The sequence below is a fragment of the Solea solea genome, chromosome 8 (genome assembly GCF_958295425.1).
Source record: "Solea solea chromosome 8, fSolSol10.1, whole genome shotgun sequence".
Classification (NCBI taxonomy): domain Eukaryota; kingdom Metazoa; phylum Chordata; class Actinopteri; order Pleuronectiformes; family Soleidae; genus Solea; species Solea solea.
Window position 1 is genome coordinate 948,290 of NC_081141.1, and position 25,845 is coordinate 974,134.

Genomic DNA, 25,845 nt, shown 5'->3' on the forward strand with positions numbered 1-25,845 from the left:
TGTTAACATTGTTGATGCTTGTTAATGGTTAGTCTAGTCAATAAATTAAACTTATCCCTGGGACCTAACAAGGTCACTAAACTTAATCTGGCAACTAACACCTCGCTACCAGCTTAAGCAGCCTTAGAATCTTTATTGTGGTTATACGATCCCTTTAGGCTGTAGACTCTCAGTAAAGGTGTATAACCTGGGCTTTTACATTGTATATATAGTCTGTGCAAAGAAATCTAATTGTATTGTTTCTTAAAACTACCCAGCATCTAAATGCAGCCACATTAGACTCGCATGCATCTCTTGAAACCTAAAGAAAATCAAGGATCATGGCTGTGCCAACCGATGTGCTCCTCGATGACTGGGTCATTATTTTATAACAACATCCTTTTTTCTTTCTTTTCTTTTTTTTATTTGTTCAGAACACAAGAATCATGTGACAATGAAATAACAAATATATTTAGAGAAATCAAAAGAAGCAAAAATCTATCACATGAACAGTACGATGCTGACATACTGCAGATCTTACAGCAATGGTCAAGTTTCAATAGAAATAGAAGATTTCTATATATGTGACAGTTTTGTCTTTAAACATGGAAGAAAAAACATTTTATTTCAGATCATTACATGAAAAGTCATAAAGTCTGTATCAAATGATGAAAGCTTCTACAATCTATTCAAGGTTATCAAAAAAGTAAGAGCACTTCATGGAGCAGTATTTAATTTAATAAAATCATAATAATAATATGACTGAGGGGCCCTATTAGACATATCCCATAGTCTTTGTTATTTGACTGAGGGCCCCATCAAGACATCAGGGGTGGATACCATAGCCTAAGGGGCCAGCACATAATAACCAGTGTTATTTGGCTTCAGGGCCCCATTACAATATCAGGATGAATAACATGGTAGCACATTATACAGATATTGGGATAGTAATGCAGGGGCCCCACAGCCCATGGGCCTAGGGTTGAAAACCATTACGTAAAATAAGACAAGGCAAGATTCTTTGTATAGCGCCATTCTTACACAAGGCAATTCATAGTGTATTACAGAAGCAAGTAAATACATTGGAAACAAAATCAATTAAAAACAATTAAAACATTAAACAATTTAAAATCAAAAAGACAAAGAATTTTTCATCTGTTCTGTGTTTGCCCTCCATGTGAAAATGAAATAAGTCACAGGGCTTACACTCTCACTCAGCTCGAGTCTCCAAGACTCCACAAGTGCTCTTTTACCTGTTCTTCCCATTTCATCTAATCCGTCACCCTTTAACTCAGATAAAGCATCCTTTAACTTAAAATTAAAAGATGTGAAAGTTAAAGTGGTTAAATTGGCAATATCAGAAAAATATATATATATGTATAAGAAAAATAAGGATTTGTTCCATATTTAAAAAACAAACAACATTTGGATTGAACAGAACGTTAATTTTTGACAATGAAGTCAGCCTAAAACCATGACAGAAAAAAATCCAGGTTAGTCCACTAATGAAGTTTGCACAATTGATAAGACGGAAAATAAAACCCTCCTCCTGCTGTCAGGCCCTCTCAGTCTGTCATTCATTACTATCCAGCAGAAAATGGACACTTTTAACTGATTGTCCTATTCGCTGTGAGTCCTGTGTATCGTAGCAACGGAGAAGCAACAAAATGTAAAAGTAAAAATGATTACAATCATTCCTTATTTTATCATGAAGAAGTTGGTGAGCCTACATGGGCCCCTGGGGCTGGGTCCATCCTCGTCTGTGAGGAAAGCTAGGACGTCTGGTGTGAACCGACTCCAGGTTTTTTAATGAAGCACAACATTTCAGTTCAACTGAAACAGCTGTAACCTGTGACATAAGCTCATGTGATGACGACATGAATCGACCCCTGCTTTGTTATTGAAACACAAAAGTCGAGTAAAAGAGCTAATTGCAGTTCAACTTTAGCTAACTGTCACCTGTGTGGTAAGCTAGCATGAGTTGGAACGTGACCCAACCCCAAATGAAACACAAAAGTCCAGCTAAACTTAGCCAAACTTACACCCATGAGGAAAAACCTACAAGTTCTATTTTCACTGAAATAACACAAAGCACAGAAAAAGCAGGTAAAAAGCAAACACGCTCACTTATCTCATAGTAATTATCATTTTTAAATTGTACATTAATAAAATGAAGCTGTGATTTATTTATCACACAATTATCTCATGGAAAGGGCCAATTTACCTACAATATAAGGTGATACAGAAACAGCATTAAAAATGGTCAGAAATGTTACAAAGTACAACTCTGCTCTTGTCAGGATGGTTTGTCACCTTTAAAAATGAGGTCTCCAAAGAAAAAGCTTGGGAAATATAACCCTCGAAGACACAATCCTGTCATCAGTTGGACGGCCCTGGTCGTTCTTCTGGCCTGCCTTTCAGGTAAGTGTAGAAGTTGGTCACAATGTTAAGGTTTTCTGAAACATCTAAAAAAAGAAAAATGTATATTGTTAGCTATGTTTCAGGTGGATTTATTAATTTCAGGCAGTAATAAATGTATTGAATTCTCAGTGATCCATGTATAAGAATTGATTGATTTATGCTATGTTTTCTACCTGGGAATGAGTCGCTGTCTGTCTTGAGTGCCAGTTTAATAGATTCCATCAGGATTTCCTCGAGTTTCTTCAGAATTTCCCACTAATTCACCGTCATATTTAGCCATCATTACTTCATTATCACATACACAGCAACATAATGTGAATGATATGCATCAACTGTTGAGTGTTTTCAGATTGGTCAGAAGAATCAAAGACTACATTAACATGTGCAATGATAATATCACATTTATGACAGTGATGGAGAGTTTTCAGAGCAAGAGGAGCTTTAGCATATTCTACTTGATTAAAGTAAAAACATTTATGTAAATGATTACCTCTAATCATTGATAACAATACATATTACACAAAAATGTACAAACCTTCAAAGCATCCAGTTGTGTCAACATGTTCTTTTTAGCCATCTCAAACATTGTGTTCCTTGTACCACGTACATGAGTCCGAATAATCTCCTTCATTTTTAACAGTGAGCCCGGTCCACGAATCTCTTTTGCTTCTGTAATAAAAAAGTTTCCTCTTTTGTTGTTTGTCAAACTTGTTTCTGTACAATCATGATTAATATAAAGGTGTTTTACTGTCGTCGCAGGTTTTACATGAAATTATCTTGATTACCGTCATAGCATGTTTGCATGTTTGTCTCAATTGTGTCTGTCAGGCTGCTGTAGATCTTCTTCTTACGATCCCGGACGATTTTGTGGAGATGTAGTTTGAGTTTGTCCTCCTGGAGAGAGAGAGAGAGAGAGAGACAAAGAGAAAGAGAGAGAGAGAGAGAGAGAGAGAGAGAGAGAGAGAGAGAGAACATGAAGTACATGTACATTCACACATGTTTTTGAATTGTGGGAGGAAAGTGGAGAACCCAATTTATGCTCTTCTTTCTGTTCTTCTCTACTTCATTTCCTCATCTTAAAAGACTATTAAAGAAAGTGACAGCATCCAGGGACGGCGTATTTCCAGGACAAAGACATTTTAGCTAAGTAAAATACTGATGACGTGTGTGGTTACTAATACTCCACTGGAGAAACCGTTTTCAGGCTTTACTCCAGTAATATTTTACTTATCATTCTTTTTCACTATTTTCTGAAATATACAAAATGTGAAGAGGAGAAATTCTGCTTTTGCTTTACTTTAAGCAGATGCAAATTGTATTTGGCAATGCTCAGTTTCCCTTGTGTCCCCTCTGGCAGCCATGTTTTCAGTGAGCACATGTTCATCACTTCAGAAACCCAAACTATCTCTTTAACAATTGGGTTCATCATGCAGTACAGCCGTGAGGTCACTGTGCACTGAAGTCAATGTTTTATCACCAACCTACACACACATTCACAATAGTTTACCTCTGTCTTGAGAAAAGTGAGTTGCAGTTTGACGTCATCGTGCTTTTGAATCAGCGTCTCTGTGTTCAGTGAAAACTCTTTGATGACATTCTTGAAAGGTCCAGAGTTGCTTTCATTTCTGAAAAATATCAAATGCTTTTGGTATGAACGTACATAACCGTGGACTTTCTTATGTCCTCATTAAGTAACAACTCACGGGAAGGTCTTCTTGAATTCTGCATCAATGCTGTCAGTCAGATGTGAACTTAACTTCTCATTCAAGTTTTTAGGTTTCCCTTTCTTTGATTTGTAGGCACCATTGTTCTGAACTACATACTTCAGTATCATGTAAAAGCCGCGACATGATGTCTTTGACTGGGACAAAACAAACAGAGTGCAATTAAAATCAATCAAGTGCAAAAAAATAAGATTGTATTAGTGAAAATATATAACTGGGACACCGGTACATACAGGCTCTAAAATGGACTTCATTGTTTTGTCACATAAACGTAGTGATTTTTCAACGCCCTCTGCAAGGTGTGATTCAAAAGCTGAATGAGTCTCTTCCACGGACTTTTTGACTTTGTCAAGTTCATCTCTCATCTTCTCTTCAAGCTCCTTACACACCTCTGCTTTTTTACCAGCCTGAAAGTGGAAAAAAAATGTAATAAATATATATATATGTATACATTAGGGCTGTAACAATATGCAATATGAAACCGAAATCGCGACACTCAGTTCCACGATTCTGTGTCGCGGTGTGAGAAGGCAGAATCGCGACACACCCCTTCCAACTCCCAGAGTTATCCCTCCCGTTCAGATCCAATGAATCATGTGACGCCTGCCTGCAAAAGTTGAGCTAACCGGAACTGGCCGCTACGAAGACGACAGTAGAGCTCCGAACAGCATACGGGCTAGAGGCTAGCTCGTTAGCACCGGCACATCGGCGAGTGAGTCGAGAGAGACGGCGCGCCGGGGGACTCGGATTCCGGACATGAAAGGACGTAGGAATCAACACAGATGGCGACAGCTCTACAGTTAACACCCCCAGCAACTCATCACAGCAGATGCCCTCTCCAGAGCTCCCCTGGAGGGTACGCCTACAGCAGGGGATCTACAGCTAGAGAAAGAGGTTGAGGTTTTTGTGGACTGTTTAATGTCTTCTCTCCCAGCTACAGAGAAAAGGTTGGAGGAGATCAAAAAGGCACAGAAAGAAGATACAGTGTGCACAAAAGTGACAGAACACTGTCTCACAGGTTGGCCAGAGAACTGTGAGGCTAACCCACACATCAGCCCATACTGGTGGGACAGAATGGATCTCCACATCGCTCACGGTCTCCTCATGAAAGGAGAGAGGATTGTTATTCCATCCCCCTTAACAACAGATGTGCTACAGCAACTGCATGAAGGACATCAGGGGATCTCAAAATGCAGAGCAAGAGCTAAAGAATCTGTCTGGTGGCCTGGCATTTCAGCCCAGATAGGACAAATGGTGGAAAGGTGTGAACTATGTCAAACGCACAGACCAGCTCACAGAACCACTGAAAAAAGTGGGCATGGATCTGTTTGAGTGGTCCAAGAAGGATTACCTGTTGGTCATTGACTATTTTTCAAGGTACATTGAGATAGCGGAGCTCAAAAGCACTTCGGCTGAAGTGACAATTAGAGCTATTAAAGAGGTCTTCGCCAGGCATGGGACTGCAGAAGTTGTCATATCAGACAACGGGCCTCAGTTTTCATCAGCGTTGTTCAAAGACTTCGCAAAGGTGAACGGTTTCGTGCATACCACCAGCAGCCCCCGTTACCCTCAAGTGAATGGAGAGGCAGAGCGCGCTGTACGGACTGTCAAGGATTTGTGGAAAAAAGATAGTGATTACAGCAGAGCACTGCTGGCTTATAGGTCCATCCTGCTGGTGCCCGGGTTCTCACCAGCTCAGCTGTTGATGGGAAGAAACCTGCGTACATCTCTGCCCCAATCAACAACCAAGCTGGATCCTAAGTGGCCAGACCTGCAGGCCTTTCGCACAAGGGAAGAGGAAGGAAGGCGTAGGCAGGCCGCAACCTACAACCTGAGACACTGCTCAAGACCTCTCCCAGAACTGACTGCTGTCGAAGCGGCCGGATTTTCACCGCATATACGATACTTTGCTCACACTGTTAATCTGGCTGCGCAGAGAGGGATGGGCGTTCCCCAGATGTCCCGACTCCTAGGCAGAGTGGGGAAAGTTGTCACGTTTTTCCACCACAGCACAACAGCTGCAGCTGTGTTGAAGGAGAAACAGGTGATGCTACAGCTGCCCTTACACAAGCTGGTCACCGCAGGTGACATTGTCACAGCACAGAGAGCAAGCCTTTTCTTCTGAAGAAGAATTTTCAACTCCCTTAAATCAACTCCACAACGAGTTTGGTTTTCCTAAGAGAAAGAAGTTGTTTATTTGTTTAATGTTTACTTACTTGATTTGTGGTTTGCAGCACAGGCAGTAAGCCTCAGTTACCTCAGTGTGAAACAGTAGCCATTTAATTTACTTTGTAAATGTAAGAGAACTTGATTGAAGAAGAATTTTCAACATGCTCGAATCATCTCAGCAGTTTAGTTCTGTTTGTTTTTCAACAGTATTTTGTTACAAAGAAAACAGAAGTGTTATAGCTATTTATATTGTTAATAATTTGCATAGTTAATCTTGTTCTTTGGTGTTCAGTTTATAAAGGTTTTTCAAACGTTATTTAATAAAAAATATTGTTTTAATAAAAATTGTAACGAAAATCGTGATACAAATTGAATCGTGGGTCAAAAATCGTGATACGAATCGTGGGTTTGTTGTATCGTTACAGCCCTAGTATACATATACTGTATATATAAATATATATATATATTTACGACCACGCTAAAAGGGTAGAGGGAAGTAACATAAAACCAGATGTTTATCAGTTAAACAGAGGTATTTGTTAAATGTAACAGCTGGATAGTCGAGCGGTTAGAGACACAGACTACCACACGGGAGGTCGGGGTTTGAATATATATATTATATATATATGTATGTACATACATATACTTGCTGCCAGTGAGGGGCAATTACAACTGCATCCAGTGAGGATCCATGGGCAAGATCCTTAATGTATCAGGCCTACCTCAGCAACATGAGAGTACATACAAATAGAGTCATACCGGCTCGGACGTCGCCCGGGTCAACAAGGTCCAAGATCTACAAGAGTAGATCTGACCCAAGGTGCAGACTATGCAAAGATGCCCATGAGACAGTCCAGCACATAGTAGCAGGGTGTAAGATGCTAGCCGGGTCAGTGTACATGGAGAGACACAACCAAGTGGCTGGAATAGTGTACAGGAACATCTGTACCCAGTATGAAATAGAAGTACCCAAATCCCAATGGGCCGCACCACAGAAGGTGGCTGAGAACAACAGGGCCAAGGTGCTGTGGGACTTAAGCTTCCAGACTGACAAACAGGTCCTGGCTAACCAACTGGACATAGTGGTGGTAGACAAAGAGCAGAAGAAGGCGGTGGTGATAGATATGGCCATAGATATGAAAGAACAGCTGGAGCAGATGTGGAAGGTGAAGGCGAGCGTGGTCCCTGTGGTAGTAGGACCACTCAGGGCAGTGACCCCCAAACTGGGGGAGTGGCTCCAACAGATCCCAACATCAGAAGCCTCAGTCCAGAAGAGCGCAGTCCTAGGAAAAGCTAAGATACTGCACAGAACCCTCAAATCCCCAGACCTCTGGTAGAGGACCCGAGCTTGAGGATGACACAGATACCACCCCAAGAGGGTGAGAGGGACTAGGTTTTTATATATATACACACTGTATTTATATATGAAATATGCTGACATCCTCTTTACGTCCTGATAGCCAATAAATAACTTTTAAGGCAACAGCGCTATCCACTGACCCACCATGTGGCCAACAACTTTATTAATATTTCTTTTTTTATTATTGATGTGGGGTTTAAATCTAGAACAAATACATGATGCATCTGCTTATCATCATTGCTGGGGGAATTTCCTGGTGTGCACACACACTCACGCTCTTACACTCAGGGTATGAATATGACTTTATTATATGTCATTAACCTTGTTCTCTCTCTCCCTAGTTTGTGTCTTTCCTTCCTTTCCTCTCTCTCTGTGTGTCCTCATCTTGCAGGTTGCAGGATCCAGATCCAGTTTTCGAGGCTATTATTATCATACATACTACCATTATTATTATGCTATAAATAAAAGTTGATATCAGTATAAATTTTATCAACAGTCTCTGCTGCTGCTATAAATGACACTGTAGTTCTATAAACATGTCATCACTGACTCTAACTGTCGTGTTGTCATATCTAGGAAGTTGTGTTAAGTTATGTTTAGTTTTGCCTTGTATCTGTTGTCTTGTGACTTCCTGTTTTACTTTGACATCTCTCTTTCCTCTTGTTTCAGATAACTTGCCCTTCCCCCGGGGTTTTGCCGCCAGTCTGATTATCTTCCCCGCCCTGATTGTTTCCACCTGTTTTGGTGAATTCAGTTTTAACCACTACCCCTTGTAACTTAATTCCAAGAGGGGGTTTACTTCAGTTATGCAGCCTGTAACAATTTACCACACTTTAACTGCTATGCAGCAAGGTCTACAGACATGATTAAGATGTGTTTTTTTTATATTAATGGCATATAAAATGATCAATGACATGATTACTCTTACCACTTCCATGCATCTTGTTCCTTGAATCAGAGACAAAATCCCACAAGCTCCAGACACATAGTTTAATGTCTCTGAGTGAGAGTCGTTCAGGTCTTTCAAAAAATTCTGCAATCGCGGAATTTCTGTCAAAGAAATATGCTATCATTTGAAATACTTATACATAATATGTAATGTATACCACACTCAACATTTCACACAAACATCTGTTATGCAGAAATCTCTACTTACCGGTTTCATCTCGCTTCAGATATTTAGTCTTTAGAAACTCTTTGGAGCTCACTGTGAACACTTTGAAACAGTCATCACTGAAGTGTTTCTGGGGGAAAGGCCTGTGATTTTAGCAGGTTTCTAGTTGTAGTCTTTGTTTCAGATTTTCTCTGTTTTTAATGTAACGCACCTTAATTTTGTTTTCCTTGCTGAATTGTTTCATCACTCCACGTTTGGCTTTTTCGTTTCGTTCAAGCACACGATTACGAACTTTATCTCGTGACCTGCAAGAGATTTCAACCTGCAACTCAGTCTTCCTGGAACACTGAAACATCTGAAGTTTGGAGAAGAGTCTAGACATACAATCCTACTTAACAGAAAAAAACATGTCTTTGTTTCTTTAAATAATCTATCTGCATGGATGCTGACAACTCTGACCAGAACAGTGCCTTGTGCCAGACATTTGCTAAGGACACTTGAAGTAAACATTGCATGGTTCAAGATGAAAATCAACCCATCAAATCAAAAATAAAAGTAAAAGTAAAGGCAGTTATCTGAGAAACCCATTAGAACCCTTCCCTAAAAGACTGTGGACAAGTCCAACAACTAAAGAAGGACATTTGCAGTGGGTTTGAGAACAATTATTCAATTATCCTGAGAAATCAAGATTGAGAAAATTTCCTCAACCCAAGGTCTGGAACATTATAGGTGTAGTAGTTTAAGTTTCCAAAAAACTGTATATTCAAATGTGTATCAGTATATGTGTTACCAACAGGAAAATCTAATCAAATTAAGTATAATGAAAAAATTGTTTCATAATTTGTGTCAGTTTGACATAGGTGATTTATAAAATGTTCAGGCCTACAAAACAAAGAGATAATTAAAGCACTTTAGATGCAAGCAGAAAAATATATCTATAGAATATGTGTAAGAAACTGTATTTGCTTGATTTAAATAACCTAATTCAATGTGTTAACACAAAAATGGACACCAAAAGAAACAACTCAACAGGCAGTGGCAGTATGCAGCACAATGTAGGATTTCAATCTTCAAATAATGTCTCTTAGATTATTTTGATGGTACATCAGCTCATAACAGGGTGACTCTCACCTCTGTCAAAGCCTGAGCAGGTCTGCATCACCTGTATTGGCACTATGTAACTTCTGTTTTAGGTCAATCCAAAAAAAAACCCTAAAACATTCTTCTTTAGAGCACACATCACAGAGAATGCTATAACACAGGCTACTGTACTTCTCACTGAGATGTCCAGGAGGCCTCCTGACAAGATGACTGAACCACTTCAACTGGTTCCTCTCGATACAGAGGAGCAGTGGCTTGTCTCCAAGCCTCTCCCAAATGTTCTCGCTCCTCACCCTCTCTCTTAAGGTGAGCCTAGACACCCTTATTTTGGCTGCTTGCATCCACAATCAGGTTCTATCAGTCACTTCCCACAGTTCATGATTGTAGGTAAGGGTTGGAATGTAGGTGGACCGGTAAATTGAATGCTTTGTCTTTCAACTCAGCTCCCTATTCACCACAACAGACCAGTACAGTGTCTACATCACTGCTCAATGTAAGGGATCATCTCAATGAAGCTTTGTGACCATCTGTTTTACACATCATCACCTATCCCCAACATCTCTTCGTCTGATCAACATCAGCCCAGGATCAACAGAATGAAATGTTTTAGACAGCTCATCGATTCGTAAATCAAATCTTTCAGTACTTACTTACAATCTGAATCATTAATTTGATCAGACTTGGTGCAAATGAAGTGAATGTGCTGACACTCGCCACCATTTCCCATAAGGCTGCTGGCATTTTCCAGGATCTCCCAAGATTCTTTCTCTGCTGTTGCTCGAGTAGTTTCAGTCACAATCCACACAGTGGAACAGTTTCCAACAATCTGCAGATGCATTACAGTCAATAAAAATACTGTTTCTAAACGAGATATATATAACAAACAGAACTGAAAGTAAACAGCTTACCTCTTTCCACATTTTATCTCTGCTTTTGTTACGATCCCCAGTTCCTGGAAGGTCCACAATTGTGACATGCTGAAGGAGGTCATTTCCAGGAACCCTGAGAGTCACACACTTCACTAATGGCCAATACTGTCTCTTTACTTTAGACCTTTCCACTTTTTTGTTATTTCTTGTGTATTTGACACATTTTGCTGCAAGTTCTTTAACCTGTGATTAGAAATAAAATAAGGTAAAACAGACGATCTGTTCATATATGTATTCAAAGAGTTTTACTGCAGAAAATAAGTACAAGCCTCAACTGAACTTTGAAAGTACAACTTTCTTTCATCAGTTGGATCAATTTAAAATGTGAATGCAGGAGTGAGGCAGCGTAAATGCATTCTTTTTGCCAGATTGTCTTCGCATCATGCCCGACTCTCCAGCATTTCTTTGTGGACTGATTTCCTGGTCATGCCTCTGCTTGCCTCTGACCTCTGCTCTTCATCCCTGCCCTGGCAAACTCAACAGCCTTCTGTCTTTGACCTTGAGCCCTGTAAGTGTTTTACTATCCTCCCTGAAGCACTTACCAGCCAGCCTTTATCTCCATGCCCTGTGCATCCTGTTGAGCCTGAAGATTGAACTCTTCCTTTGGAACTCACCCAACTCGACACTTCAATACCCTGCTACACTCTGGTGCACTGTTCAACCTGGTGAAGGCTCTTTCATTATAGGTCATTATCAATTGCCTTTCTGTGTCATTGTATTGCATTTGGGCTCTATCACACCCCCTGACAGTTACCACCATAACTCACTCTCACTGAGCTCTAAGGTGTTGGAATGGTGTTACATGCCACATGGGTTCAAGAGTCCCGGGTATCATCCCAAATGTTAGTGTTAAAGAGGTTTTACTAACCGAGTCACATTTGATAATCTTCTTCCTTGACTTGAGAAATTCTGGAATTTCTTTGAAATATTTGTTGTCCATGCCGTTAGAGATTTCTTTCCAATCTTGTTCATACAGTGCTGAAATCTTTTCCTCAGTGGCACTATAATCATCATCAAGCTCATCCAGAACATTTTCCATAGACCACAGTTCATCTTTCCACTCCTAAAATAAATGAACAAATTAGTTGTGAAATGACATGTGATATCTGATGGTGAAAACGAAAAAGAGAAGAAGAACATACTCACCTCTGGCGTAATGAACTCAATGTGTGCCTCATATCTTGGTGTGTCCATGTTTGCCTCTAGTTTTATCATGACTGAGGTACATGCATCGACATCCCCAGACGGCAGAAGTTCCTTCTCCTCAATGACGGCATTTATCAAAGAGCTCTTTCCAGCTCCCGTTTTCCCAAAGACACCAACTAGTTCCCTTTTTTCTGTCGTCAAATCTTTGATTTTATCCCTGTTGTACAAAATGTAAATATGGATTTAAAGAGTGGGATTTAGTCAGAACAGCAGAAAACAACTCATACAATCAGGTTATTGTACACTTTAAATTAAGTATACAGTAATTATTCTGCTTCAAGTTCTACGGAGCCCCTAGAGCAGTACTTCTCAAATGGGGGGGGCGATGTTGGCCTTGGAATCGGTGCCGTTTCATCCCAAAGGTCAGTTAAAGACAATAAACTACATCCATTTGCTTTTCACTCCAAGAAACTCTCATCCTCACAAAGGAATTATGATGTCGGCGACTGTGAGCTTCTGGCCATAAGGGTGGCACTGGAGGAGTGGAGACACTAGTTGGAGGGGGCCAAGCAGCCTTTCTTGGTTTAGACAGACCATAAGAACTTGGAGTATTTGAGAACGGCCAAGAGACTGAATGCCAGGCAGGCAAGGGGGACATTATTTTTTAATAGGTTTAACTTCACTCTCTCCTATCATCCGGGTTCCAAGAACTTTAAACCTGATACCCTCTCAAGACTTTTTTCTCCTGAATCTGAGCCTACGGCTGTTTCCTCCATTCGGCATCCTTCATGTTTTGTTGGCACTATTACCTGGGAGATTGAGAATAAGGTCAAGGATGCCAATAAGAGACGTCGTATTCCGGATGGGGATCCCCCCCAACCGCCTGTTTGTTCCTCCTGTTCTCCGTTCTCAGGTCATCCACTGGGCACATTCGTCACTCCTCTCCTGTCATCCAGGGATTCAGAGAACTATCTTTGTCATCCAACAACGATTTTGGTGGCCCAGTATGCTCCAGGAACAAGACCTCTCGGAGGCCCATCTTGTCATGATCTTCTCTTTGTCACCTAATCCACCTCAGCTCACCAGCCCCTCCTTCTCCTCACCTGCCTGCCAGCCACTCCTTGCTCATTAGTCCAACTCTCCCCACCTGTTGCACTCAGCTGCCTCTGATCACCAATCAACCCTGTATATAAACTCACCTCTCAGTTCACTCAGTGCCAGATTGTTCTATGTCACCAGTACTAGTCTCTCCATCGTTTTTCGGATGGATTCCCGGGTACTGACCCTGCCTGTCCCTGACCTGCCTGCTCTGTCTCTGCCCCGTCTCTGCCCCGGTGATCTACTCTGCCTTCTTCCCCCAACAACGGATTCTTCCTGCTCCCTGCCTGCTTGTTCCTGTGGCGGAACAGCCCTGCACTGAACCTATCATCTCCCTTGTGTGGGCTTGTTGTCTTGGGCTCAAGTTCCCTCCAGTGAACCCAGCTTCCCCTTGCAAGTTTTCATTGAACTATCACTGAATTTTGTTGCAAAAAACGTCATTACCAACTGTCCACCTGCCTCTATGTATTGCATTTGGGTCCTCCCCCGACCCGTTACACATCTGTGGCCTTCTGCGCCCCCTACCGGTGCCTCATCGCCCCTGGCCAGACATCTTCTTTGACTTTGTTACTGGCTTGCCTCTGTCTGAAGGTAATACCACCATTCTTACAGTTGTTGATCGATTCTCTAAGATGCTTCATTTTATTCCACTGCCTAAATTCCCCTCTGCTAAGGAGACTGCAGAGGTGGTTTTGTACCATGTTTTCCATCTTCATTGTTTCCCCAGGGACATCCTGTCTGACCGGGGGCCACAGTTTGTGGCAAGGTTCTGGAAGGCTTTTTGCAACCTACTCAGGGTCACCTAACCTATCCTCAGGCCATCACCCTCAGACCAATAGACAGAGAGACTGAACCAGGAACTGGAGACTGGGTTGCGGTGCCTCACTTCTCAGAACCACTCATCCTGGAGCAAGCACGTGATCTGGGTGGAGTATGCACATAACACCTTACCTTGTTCCTCATCTGGCATGTCTCCATTCCAGTGTGCATATGGCTACCAGCCTCCTCCGTTCCCTTCACTGGAAAGGGAGGCCAGTGTCCCCTCTGCACTGGATCTGGTACACCGGTGTCACCGGATATGGACTCGAGCCCGACAGGCCCTCTTAAGGAACTCAGACCAGTACTAGAAAGCTGCAGACCGGCACCGGCTTCCTGCCCCATTCTACTAGAGTGGCCATAGGGTGTGGTTGTCCACCAGGGACCTTTCTCTGCGTGTTGAGTCCTGTAAATTGGCACCTTGCTTCATTAGTCCTTTCCCTGTGTCCAAAGTTATTAACCCTGTGGCTATGAGGTTGAGGTTGCCAAGGTCCATAAAAGTTCATCCCACGTTCCATGTCAGTCAACTGAAGCCTGTGAAGGAAAGCACATTGGTCCCAGCCTCCAGACCCCCGCTGCCACCCCGGTTTGTTGATGGCGGCCTGATTTACATTGTAAAGAAACTCTTGGCAGTGCGCCTTCGGGGCCGTGTTCAGCAGTACCTTGTGGACTGGGAGGGGTATGGTCCAGAGGAGAGGTCATGGGTCTCGGGCAAGGAACATTGTGGACCCATTGTGTGTGTTCTCCATTGTTGTGTTGTTGGGCTCTGTGAGCCAAACTCACCTGAAAGATAAGGTCACTACGAGATTTTTTTATATTGCGTAACTTGCAAAAGTTATTGCGAGGTCATGCAAAATCCATAAAGTTCTACAAAATGGAAATAATTTGTTTTACACACTGGAGCTTAAGTGTATTGTGTATTAATATAGAAAACATAATACTTACTTCAGGAAAGCATTGAGCCTTGTGTTGTTTTTATTTTGTAGTGTCTTGCTGACTAAAGCAATTGTGTCTTTCACATAACCCAGTATGATGTTTTCTATCAGAATGAAAATAAAGAGCTGTTAAAATGGAATAATGATAAACTCTGAGATTACAGCCACTGAGCTAAAACATCACATGTTATTAATGCTCATATGTAGCTTTGGTACAGGCAGTACATGGTTGACTGCTCTGATTGGACACTGGCCTACTATTAAAAAAGGATTTTCTGTGGCCAATATACAGAAAACAATACTGGACAATGACATTTTGACATTTGTGGGTTGCTATTGCTGAGAGTGGTAGCATGAATACCTGAATGTGAATCTGGTGAAATGACACATTGACGTTTCCTGGGCGTCTCCTTCTTAGGATCCAGCAGTCTCTTCCCTTATTGAAGAGAAAAGTTTGCTGCAGTAGTCTCTCCCAACAATAAATCTTTGACACATTACAGACGTTCACTCAAAGCAAAACTATTACTGCCTTGAAAACACAAACTAAACCTTCATATGAGGTCATATATCATATAAGATATACAGATATTTCACCTGTGTCATTTCTGTCTCTGGTGGATGGAACCTGAGGATGAACATGATGTTACTTGACTGTTAGATCAAAAAACATATCATACACATCATATGTTGTTTAACAGAACAAACTCGTGAACACATGAAGTCATGCCATGAATCAGAAAAGACCAAACAAGTGATCAGTGTTGATTTGCCTCAGTGAACAACAGTTAAATCATCGTGTGCACAGATTTATGCACCAAAAGCATATGAATGGAGAATTAGGGAACATTTGCTGATTTCAAGCCTCTGCGATTCAGTGATATCTTTATATGAGAAGAATCAGGTGTTTAGACTGTAGATGGAGCATACAGCCATGTCAAAACCTGAGCAGGCATTAAATAGAATCTCTTTCTCCACAATTAATGGCTCAGATGACTATTTAACAGTCTGCAACTTACCGAAGGAGGAGAATAAAGCATTTTCTGAGCTGATGGTGGAGTCTGTGTTGCCTGGAGACAACAGAAGACACTTATCAATAACAGTAAAGACCTATGAGTGTATTCACATTAATATTGTCAACCAGAAAACACTTAATAATTCACAGTAAAGACATTTTTATAAAGAAATTAAAAATATCTATGAGTGTATTGACATTGACATTGTCAACTAGGTCAGCACAGTATCCCCTTGGTGCCAGACTCCAGATCAGCACACCCTAGGGCTCCATCAGGGCACCATAGAAGGCACCATCCCACCCCAGAGAGCCAGAGGGACAACCTCCCCCACCCCTGGGACACCACGGGCCCCCAGCACACAGAAACCCAGCCCCCAACTGCCACCCACAATGTGGAGGTGGCGTGGCCGATGCCAACGGCCAACTGGAGAAGGAGCAGCAACCATTTCCTGATTTGATGGTGGATGTTGTGTTTCCTGTAGACAGCAGAAAACCTTTACTACATGTACTACCTACATATGTATTAGCATTGATTGTAATTTGATGTTGTCATTTACATCACCATGTGTCAGTAAACAAGGGAAAAAAGCAGTAATCGTGCACAGCTGTGTGTCAGAAGTTACTAATGACAAACATCATTGTAGTACAGACTTGCCTTCCACAACTTATGTTTATCCTTGAAGATCATCCTCGGTCCTCCTTTTGGGATCAACTGATCAATTAATCGATCATCAAGAAGGTGAAAACTTTGCTCATTTATTTCTTCATCTGTAATTAAGAAATACTTAATTAAATCACAGTCATGAAAAAATAAGTTTTAATTTTTGTTTATATGCTCCTGGGCTCTTTCTTCTGTCCCTCCTCTTCTTTGTCCCCCATTTTTCCTTTCACCCCAACCGGTCTAGGCAGATGGCTGTGAGTCTGGTTCTGTCAGAGATTTCTTCTTCTGTTAAAAGGAAGATTTTTCTCTCCACTGATGTGTTTGCTCATTGTGTGAATTGTTGGGTTTCTCTGCTCTCCATGATGTTGTCTGTGTACAGTGCCTAAAGATAATGTATGTTACAATTTGGCGCTATACAAATAAAATTGAATTGAATTGAATTAAATGATTGTGTCAGGTGAATGCATATTTATTTTTTCCTGTTGAGATAATTCTTTACTTTCCAAGCTTCCAGGTATCCTGTGCTTATAGCCCTTTTTTTTCCAAAACACAAATTAATTGCATTGTCCTTTGAGTTCAAATGTTGCTTCTTATTTTAAGTTATTTTAGACTTAGTGATGCAAACAACACTTGGAAGGATTAGTGAACACTTTTCTCTCAATGTTATGTCTGCGATGCACAGCAGACAAAAGCTGCAGCAGTGTCACTTCTGTATGAGTAGATATTCATCTGTTTATTTTACATTTTATCTGTACCTCACAAAGAAACATACTTTACCTTCAAAATTAGGTATCCACTTGCTGAAATCCCATTCATGTAATTTATTTTTAACAAAAGTGTCCATGTCCCACAGCAGAAACTGAATGGTAGATAAATTGGTTTATTTAGTCACGAAGTCATACATGATGGACACTAGTGAAAAATAGAACCAGTCAAAGGTATGCTCACCTAAATCCAATCCAACTTTATTTGTAAATCACTTTAATACAACCACAGTGGACCAAAGTACAGAATAATAAATAAACGACAGAATAAAGAAAAGACATAAAAGCTTACACGAAACATAAAAAAAATAGCGTCAAAGGAGAAGATTTGAAAACAGAAATTTCTGATGTGCACGGGCAGATCATTCCACTGTTAAGGAGTCATAACAGCGAAAGCACGGTCCCCTCTGGGGGCCATCCAGGCCTTTATGTCGTCAAGACACCTAAGCAACGGTTGGATGGATATGTGTTTTTTTCTTTTAGGAGGCACATGAATCTGACAATCGTCTGAATAACCGTGGAATAAAATGCTGGGTCGCCTAAGTATAGAGTCAGGTGGGAGCAGATAGAAAGAGAAGAGGGCCTAAAACTGAGCCCTGAGGGAGGAGCAGAGGTGGATACAGAGTCATCAATGCCCAGTAGCTAAAAAGATTTATAAAATTCTTTAAAGAGCTGATTCTGCACTATGCAGAGTTTTAAAATTAGATTGGAAAACCCTGAGTAAGTTATGCTCTTCCAGAAAGGCAAATAATTGACTGCAAACTATTTTTCTTGAGGATTTTATAAGGCAGAAAATAAAAGAAATAAAAGGCAGCTTGGAGACACGCCTATAATTAGTGAGAACTGTGTGATCAAGACCTGTTTTGTTTAATTAGAGGTTGCACTACTGCATTTTTTTTAAATATTCAGGGACCACACCTGAGCACAGATTGCTATTACTAACTGCAAGTACAGATGGGCCTACAGTGGGGAAAACTTCCTTGCATGTTCTGCATGGGTTCTGTTCCGGGTCCTCTGGTTTTCTCCCACACTTTAAAAACATGCAGAGGTTAACTGAACACTCTAAATTGCCCATAGGCCCATAGGTGTGAGAGTGTATGGTCTATGTGATGGACCTGCGACCGGTCCAGGGTGTGCCCAGTGGACGATGGATGGTTTTCGTTACCTACAATTCAGTCTTCACAAAGGTATTCTGTAGGCTGTAGTGTTAAACACTAGCTTTACAAATGTGCTGATTTCATTGACTCAGATCAGTGACCGCTTGTCTTCTGTCTGTCTGTCCTATTGTGTTCAAAACTTGTTTTTGAAATGTGGTTGTTTGAGGTGCTGACCATATGACCAGAAGTTAGCCCCTTAACAGAAGACTCACCCAGTATAATCTGCACAAGCTTGACTTTAACATATCTTTAACATATAGGTATATAGTATATTTTTCATCACATCACACAGGAGTTGTTAATCCACCTCTGCCTCCATCAGGAAGTTCAAAATGAAATTTTACATTTGTCATTGGTGGTGCATGCATTAGCAATGTCAGCACTGAACCACACCTCAAAAATCTATTTGATAATGTACAGTAATATACATTATAAATGTGTATGTCACCTCTAAATTGTGTTTTTCGACAACAGCTTAGTTAAAGAAATAATCATTTTAAGGAAGGACTATGCAATTGTATGTATCAAAACTGATCACTGTACCACTGCATCCTCCCACAACTCTAAATTCTTTCAGTTTTGTAACAAAGTAAAGAAATCCAACACCCAATTATCAAAAGGTTTTGAAGAAGAAATTAATTATAAAATCAAGAAAGAATGTTGTAAAATCCCGACATATTTAATGGGTATATATATATATACACATACATATATGTGTGTGTGTGTATATATACATAAAACATCCAATGACTTTTCATTGTTTCATACAGCATATTATAGCACAAAAGACTTCTGCATGTTATCCTGTTTTAATTTAGTTTCTCCCTGTTAAATTTACTCTTGAATTAAATGTATTCAATTTGCCATACTCACATTCTGTTGCTTCCTCTTTGACGGACAAACAATACCACAGTGCAGTGCTCAATCTGAGCCTTTTCTTTTAAGTCTCCACCTCTCACTAGTTTCACTTTTATAAGAGTTAGATTGTGCAATATTGCAGAACAGGTTCTGAGGCTACATCAACATGTTATGTTTGTGTCCAGATGAGTCAGAAAATATTTCTCACAAAACATAAAAACAATAATGATAATTATTATAATGACATAAGATTACATTACACGTCATTGAGCAGACACTTTTATCCAAAGCGACGAACAATAAGTGCATTTCAACATTTGTTTACAAATAAGAGGACAATAGACTGGTGGAGGCTACAGTGAGAAATGACCCTGCCACTGAAAATGGGCAAATGAACACTCAAAAATGTGCCCAATAAATTGTGCCAATAAAGGCATTGCCAATATAATAGAACAAGCATGGATATGGACTATGAGTATTTTTATGATCAGATGAATGAGGTACCTTTCATCGACAGATGGGGGCAATGGACTGAGTTACGTGGCTTACATGTTCTCCAAGGAAAGACTGTAGGAGGTTGGGATTATGGAGACTTTGACGTACCGAACACATCCCAGCGCCTCCGAGGGCTCAGTTTACTTTCAATGGTTCTCATTTTGGGAGGAAGAACAGGCCAGACTCAAAATCAGTAATATGAACAGGCAGGTCATTGTCAAACAGATTTTGGAAGAAGGAAAATATTGATTGTGGGATGAAAGTTTTACTTAAATGTGATGCTAATGGTGAAAGCAGAGTTTTAAAATTAGATTGGAAAACCCTGAGTAAGTTATGCTCTTCCAGAAAGGCAAATAACTGACTGTAAACTATGTTCTTGAGGATTTTATAAGGCAGAAAATAAAAGAAATAAAAGGCAGCTTGGAGACACGCCTATAATCAGTGAGAACTGCGTGATCAAGACCTGTTTTGTTTCATAACAGGTTGCACGACTGCATTTTTTTTAAATATTCAGGGACCACACCTGAGCACAGATTGCTATTAATAACTGCAAGTACAGATGGGCCTACAGTGGGGAAAACTTCCTTGCATGTTCTGCATGGGTTCTGTTCCGGGTCCTCTGGTTTTCTCCCACACTTTAAAAACATGCAGAGGTTAACTGAACACTCTAAATTGCCCATAGGCCCATAGGTGTGAGAGTATATGGTCTATGTGATGGACCTGCGACCGGTCCAGGGTGTGCCCAGTGGACGATGGATGGTTTTCGTTACCTACAATTCAGTCTTCACAAAGGTATTCTGTAGGCTGTAGTGTTAAACACTAGCTTTACAAATGTGCTGATTTCATTGACTCAGATCAGTGACCGCTTGTCTTGTCTTCTGTCTGTCTGTCCTATTGTGTTCAAAACTTGTTTTTGAAGTGTGGTTGTTTGAGGTGCTGACCATATGACCAGAAGTTAGCCCCTTAACAGAAGACTCACCCAGTATAATCTGCACAAGCTTGACTTTAACATATCTTTAACATATAGGTATATAGTATATTTTTCATCACATCACACAGGAGTTGTTAATCCACCTCTGCCTCCATCAGGAAGTTCAAAATGAAATTTTACATTTGTCATTGGTGGTGCATGCATTAGCAATGTCAGCACTGAACCACACCTCAAAAATCTATTTGATAATGTACAGTAATAAATATACATTATAAATGTGTATGTCACCTCTAAATTGTGTTTTTCAACAACAGCTTAGTTAAAGAAATAATCATTTTAAGGAAGGACTATGCAATTGTATGTATCAAAACTGATCACTGTACCACTGCATCCTCCCACAACTCTAAATTCTTTCAGTTTTGTAACAAAGTAAAGAAATCCAACACCCAATTATCAAAAGGTTTTGAAGAAGAAATTAATTATAAAATCAAGAAAGAATGTTGTAAAATCCCGACATATTTAATGGGTATATACACATACATATATGTGTGTGTGTGTATATATACATAAAACATCCAATGACTTTTCATTGTTTCATACAGCATATTATAGCACAAAAGACTTCTGCATGTTATCCTGTTTTAATTTAGTTTCTCCCTGTTAAATTTACTCTTGAATTAAATGTATTCAATTTGCCATACTCACATTCTGTTGCTTCCTCTTTGACGGACAAACAATACCACAGTGCAGTGCTCAATCTGAGCCTTTTCTTTTAAGTCTCCACCTCTCACTAGTTTCACAGTATTTTTTCATAAGAGTTAGATTGTGCAATATTGCAGAACAGGTTCTGAGGCTACATCAACATGTTATGTATGTGTCCAGATGAGTCAGAAAATATTTCTCACAAAACATAAAAACAATAATGATAATTATTATAATGACATAAGATTACATTACACGTCATTGAGCAGACACTTTTATCCAAAGCGACGAACAATAAGTGCATTTCAACATTTGTTTACAAATAAGAGGACAATAGACTGGTGGAGGCTACAGTGAGAAATGACCCTGCCACTGAAAATGGGCAAATGAACACTCAAAAATGTGCCCAATAAATTGTGCCAATAAAGGCATTGCCAATATAATAGAACAAGCATGGATATGGACTATGAGTATTTTTATGATCAGATGAATGAGGTACCTTTCATCGACAGATGGGGGCAATGGACTGAGTTACGTGGCTTACATGTTCTCCAAGGAAAGACTGTAGGAGGTTGGGATTATGGAGACTTTGACGTACCGAACACATCCCAGCGCCTCCGAGGGCTCAGTTTACTTTCAATGGTTCTCATTTTGGGAGGAAGAACAGGCCAGACTCAAAATCAGTAATATGAACAGGCAGGTCATTGTCAAACAGATTTTGGAAGAAGGAAAATATTGATTGTGGGATGAAAGTTTTACTTAAATGTGATGCTAATGGTGAAAGCAGAGTTTTAAAATTAGATTGGAAAACCCTGAGTAAGTTATGCTCTTCCAGAAAGGCAAATAACTGACTGTAAACTATGTTCTTGAGGATTTTATAAGGCAGAAAATAAAAGAAATAAAAGGCAGCTTGGAGACACGCCTATAATCAGTGAGAACTGCGTGATCAAGACCTGTTTTGTTTCATAACAGGTTGCACGACTGCATTTTTTTTAAATATTCAGGGACCACACCTGAGCACAGATTGCTATTAATAACTGCAAGTACAGATGGGCCTACAGTGGGGAAAACTTCCTTGCATGTTCTGCATGGGTTCTGTTCCGGGTCCTCTGGTTTTCTCCCACACTTTAAAAACATGCAGAGGTTAACTGAACACTCTAAATTGCCCATAGGCCCATAGGTGTGAGAGTATATGGTCTATGTGATGGACCTGCGACCGGTCCAGGGTGTGCCCAGTGGACGATGGATGGTTTTCGTTACCTACAATTCAGTCTTCACAAAGGTATTCTGTAGGCTGTAGTGTTAAACACTAGCTTTACAAATGTGCTGATTTCATTGACTCAGATCAGTGACCGCTTGTCTTGTCTTCTGTCTGTCTGTCCTATTGTGTTCAAAACTTGTTTTTGAAGTGTGGTTGTTTGAGGTGCTGACCATATGACCAGAAGTTAGCCCCTTAACAGAAGACTCACCCAGTATAATCTGCACAAGCTTGACTTTAACATATCTTTAACATATAGGTATATAGTATATTTTTCATCACATCACACAGGAGTTGTTAATCCACCTCTGCCTCCATCAGGAAGTTCAAAATGAAATTTTACATTTGTCATTGGTGGTGCATGCATTAGCAATGTCAGCACTGAACCACACCTCAAAAATCTATTTGATAATGTACAGTAATAAATATACATTATAAATGTGTATGTCACCTCTAAATTGTGTTTTTCAACAACAGCTTAGTTAAAGAAATAATCATTTTAAGGAAGGACTATGCAATTGTATGTATCAAAACTGATCACTGTACCACTGCATCCTCCCACAACTCTAAATTCTTTCAGTTTTGTAACAAAGTAAAGAAATCCAACACCCAATTATCAAAAGGTTTTGAAGAAGAAATTAATTATAAAATCAAGAAAGAATGTTGTAAAATCCCGACATATTTAATGGGTATATACACATACATATATGTGTGTGTGTGTATATATACATAAAACATCCAATGACTTTTCATTGTTTCATACAGCATATTATAGCACAAAAGACTTCTGCATGTTATCCTGTTTTAATTTAGTTTCTCCCTGTTAAATTTACTCTTGAATTAAATGTATTCAATTTGCCATACTCACATTCTGTTGCTTCCTCTTTGACGGACAAACAATACCACAGTGCAGTGCTCAATCTGAGCCTTTTCTTTTAAGTCTCCACCTCTCACTAGTTTCACAGTATTTTTTCATAAGAGTTAGATTGTGCAATATTGCAGAACAGGTTCTGAGGCTACATCAACATGTTATGTATGTGTCCAGATGAGTCAGAAAATATTTCTCACAAAACATAAAAACAATAATGATAATTATTATAATGACATAAGATTACATTACACGTCATTGAGCAGACACTTTTATCCAAAGCGACGAACAATAAGTGCATTTCAACATTTGTTTACAAATAAGAGGACAATAGACTGGTGGAGGCTACAGTGAGAAATGACCCTGCCACTGAAAATGGGCAAATGAACACTCAAAAATGTGCCCAATAAATTGTGCCAATAAAGGCATTGCCAATATAATAGAACAAGCATGGATATGGACTATGAGTATTTTTATGATCAGATGAATGAGGTACCTTTCATCGACAGATGGGGGCAATGGACTGAGTTACGTGGCTTACATGTTCTCCAAGGAAAGACTGTAGGAGGTTGGGATTATGGAGACTTTGACGTACCGAACACATCCCAGCGCCTCCGAGGGCTCAGTTTACTTTCAATGGTTCTCATTTTGGGAGGAAGAACAGGCCAGACTCAAAATCAGTAATATGAACAGGCAGGTCATTGTCAAACAGATTTTGGAAGAAGGAAAATATTGATTGTGGGATGAAAGTTTTACTTAAATGTGATGCTAATGGTGAAAGCAGAGTTTTAAAATTAGATTGGAAAACCCTGAGTAAGTTATGCTCTTCCAGAAAGGCAAATAACTGACTGTAAACTATGTTCTTGAGGATTTTATAAGGCAGAAAATAAAAGAAATAAAAGGCAGCTTGGAGACACGCCTATAATCAGTGAGAACTGCGTGATCAAGACCTGTTTTGTTTCATAACAGGTTGCACGACTGCATTTTTTTTAAATATTCAGGGACCACACCTGAGCACAGATTGCTATTAATAACTGCAAGTACAGATGGGCCTACAGTGGGGAAAACTTCCTTGCATGTTCTGCATGGGTTCTGTTCCGGGTCCTCTGGTTTTCTCCCACACTTTAAAAACATGCAGAGGTTAACTGAACACTCTAAATTGCCCATAGGCCCATAGGTGTGAGAGTATATGGTCTATGTGATGGACCTGCGACCGGTCCAGGGTGTGCCCAGTGGACGATGGATGGTTTTCGTTACCTACAATTCAGTCTTCACAAAGGTATTCTGTAGGCTGTAGTGTTAAACACTAGCTTTACAAATGTGCTGATTTCATTGACTCAGATCAGTGACCGCTTGTCTTGTCTTCTGTCTGTCTGTCCTATTGTGTTCAAAACTTGTTTTTGAAGTGTGGTTGTTTGAGGTGCTGACCATATGACCAGAAGTTAGCCCCTTAACAGAAGACTCACCCAGTATAATCTGCACAAGCTTGACTTTAACATATCTTTAACATATAGGTATATAGTATATTTTTCATCACATCACACAGGAGTTGTTAATCCACCTCTGCCTCCATCAGGAAGTTCAAAATGAAATTTTACATTTGTCATTGGTGGTGCATGCATTAGCAATGTCAGCACTGAACCACACCTCAAAAATCTATTTGATAATGTACAGTAATAAATATACATTATAAATGTGTATGTCACCTCTAAATTGTGTTTTTCAACAACAGCTTAGTTAAAGAAATAATCATTTTAAGGAAGGACTATGCAATTGTATGTATCAAAACTGATCACTGTACCACTGCATCCTCCCACAACTCTAAATTCTTTCAGTTTTGTAACAAAGTAAAGAAATCCAACACCCAATTATCAAAAGGTTTTGAAGAAGAAATTAATTATAAAATCAAGAAAGAATGTTGTAAAATCCCGACATATTTAATGGGTATATACACATACATATATGTGTGTGTGTGTATATATACATAAAACATCCAATGACTTTTCATTGTTTCATACAGCATATTATAGCACAAAAGACTTCTGCATGTTATCCTGTTTTAATTTAGTTTCTCCCTGTTAAATTTACTCTTGAATTAAATGTATTCAATTTGCCATACTCACATTCTGTTGCTTCCTCTTTGACGGACAAACAATACCACAGTGCAGTGCTCAATCTGAGCCTTTTCTTTTAAGTCTCCACCTCTCACTAGTTTCACAGTATTTTTTCATAAGAGTTAGATTGTGCAATATTGCAGAACAGGTTCTGAGGCTACATCAACATGTTATGTATGTGTCCAGATGAGTCAGAAAATATTTCTCACAAAACATAAAAACAATAATGATAA

The 25,845-nt window shown here is 39.8% G+C and overlaps 1 protein-coding gene across 1 annotated transcript; it reads right to left on the minus strand.

Moving 5' to 3' along the window:
- Nucleotides 1-2,702: 2,702 nt before the first annotated feature.
- LOC131463791 (nuclear GTPase SLIP-GC-like) lies at nucleotides 2,703-17,309 on the minus strand. The gene is made up of 16 exons (XM_058635828.1): nucleotides 17,243-17,309; nucleotides 16,456-16,572; nucleotides 15,809-15,859; nucleotides 14,520-14,640; nucleotides 11,944-12,160; nucleotides 11,666-11,860; nucleotides 10,777-10,980; nucleotides 10,519-10,694; nucleotides 8,979-9,072; nucleotides 8,810-8,897; nucleotides 8,582-8,703; nucleotides 4,358-4,531; nucleotides 4,104-4,261; nucleotides 3,908-4,025; nucleotides 3,186-3,294; nucleotides 2,703-3,069 (listed from the first exon to the last, which is right to left on the minus strand). The coding sequence occupies exons 1-16, from the start codon at nucleotides 17,307-17,309 to the stop codon at nucleotides 2,897-2,899; spliced, it is 2,184 nt and encodes a 727-aa protein (XP_058491811.1). The 3' UTR covers nucleotides 2,703-2,896.
- Nucleotides 17,310-25,845: the final 8,536 nt, after the last annotated feature.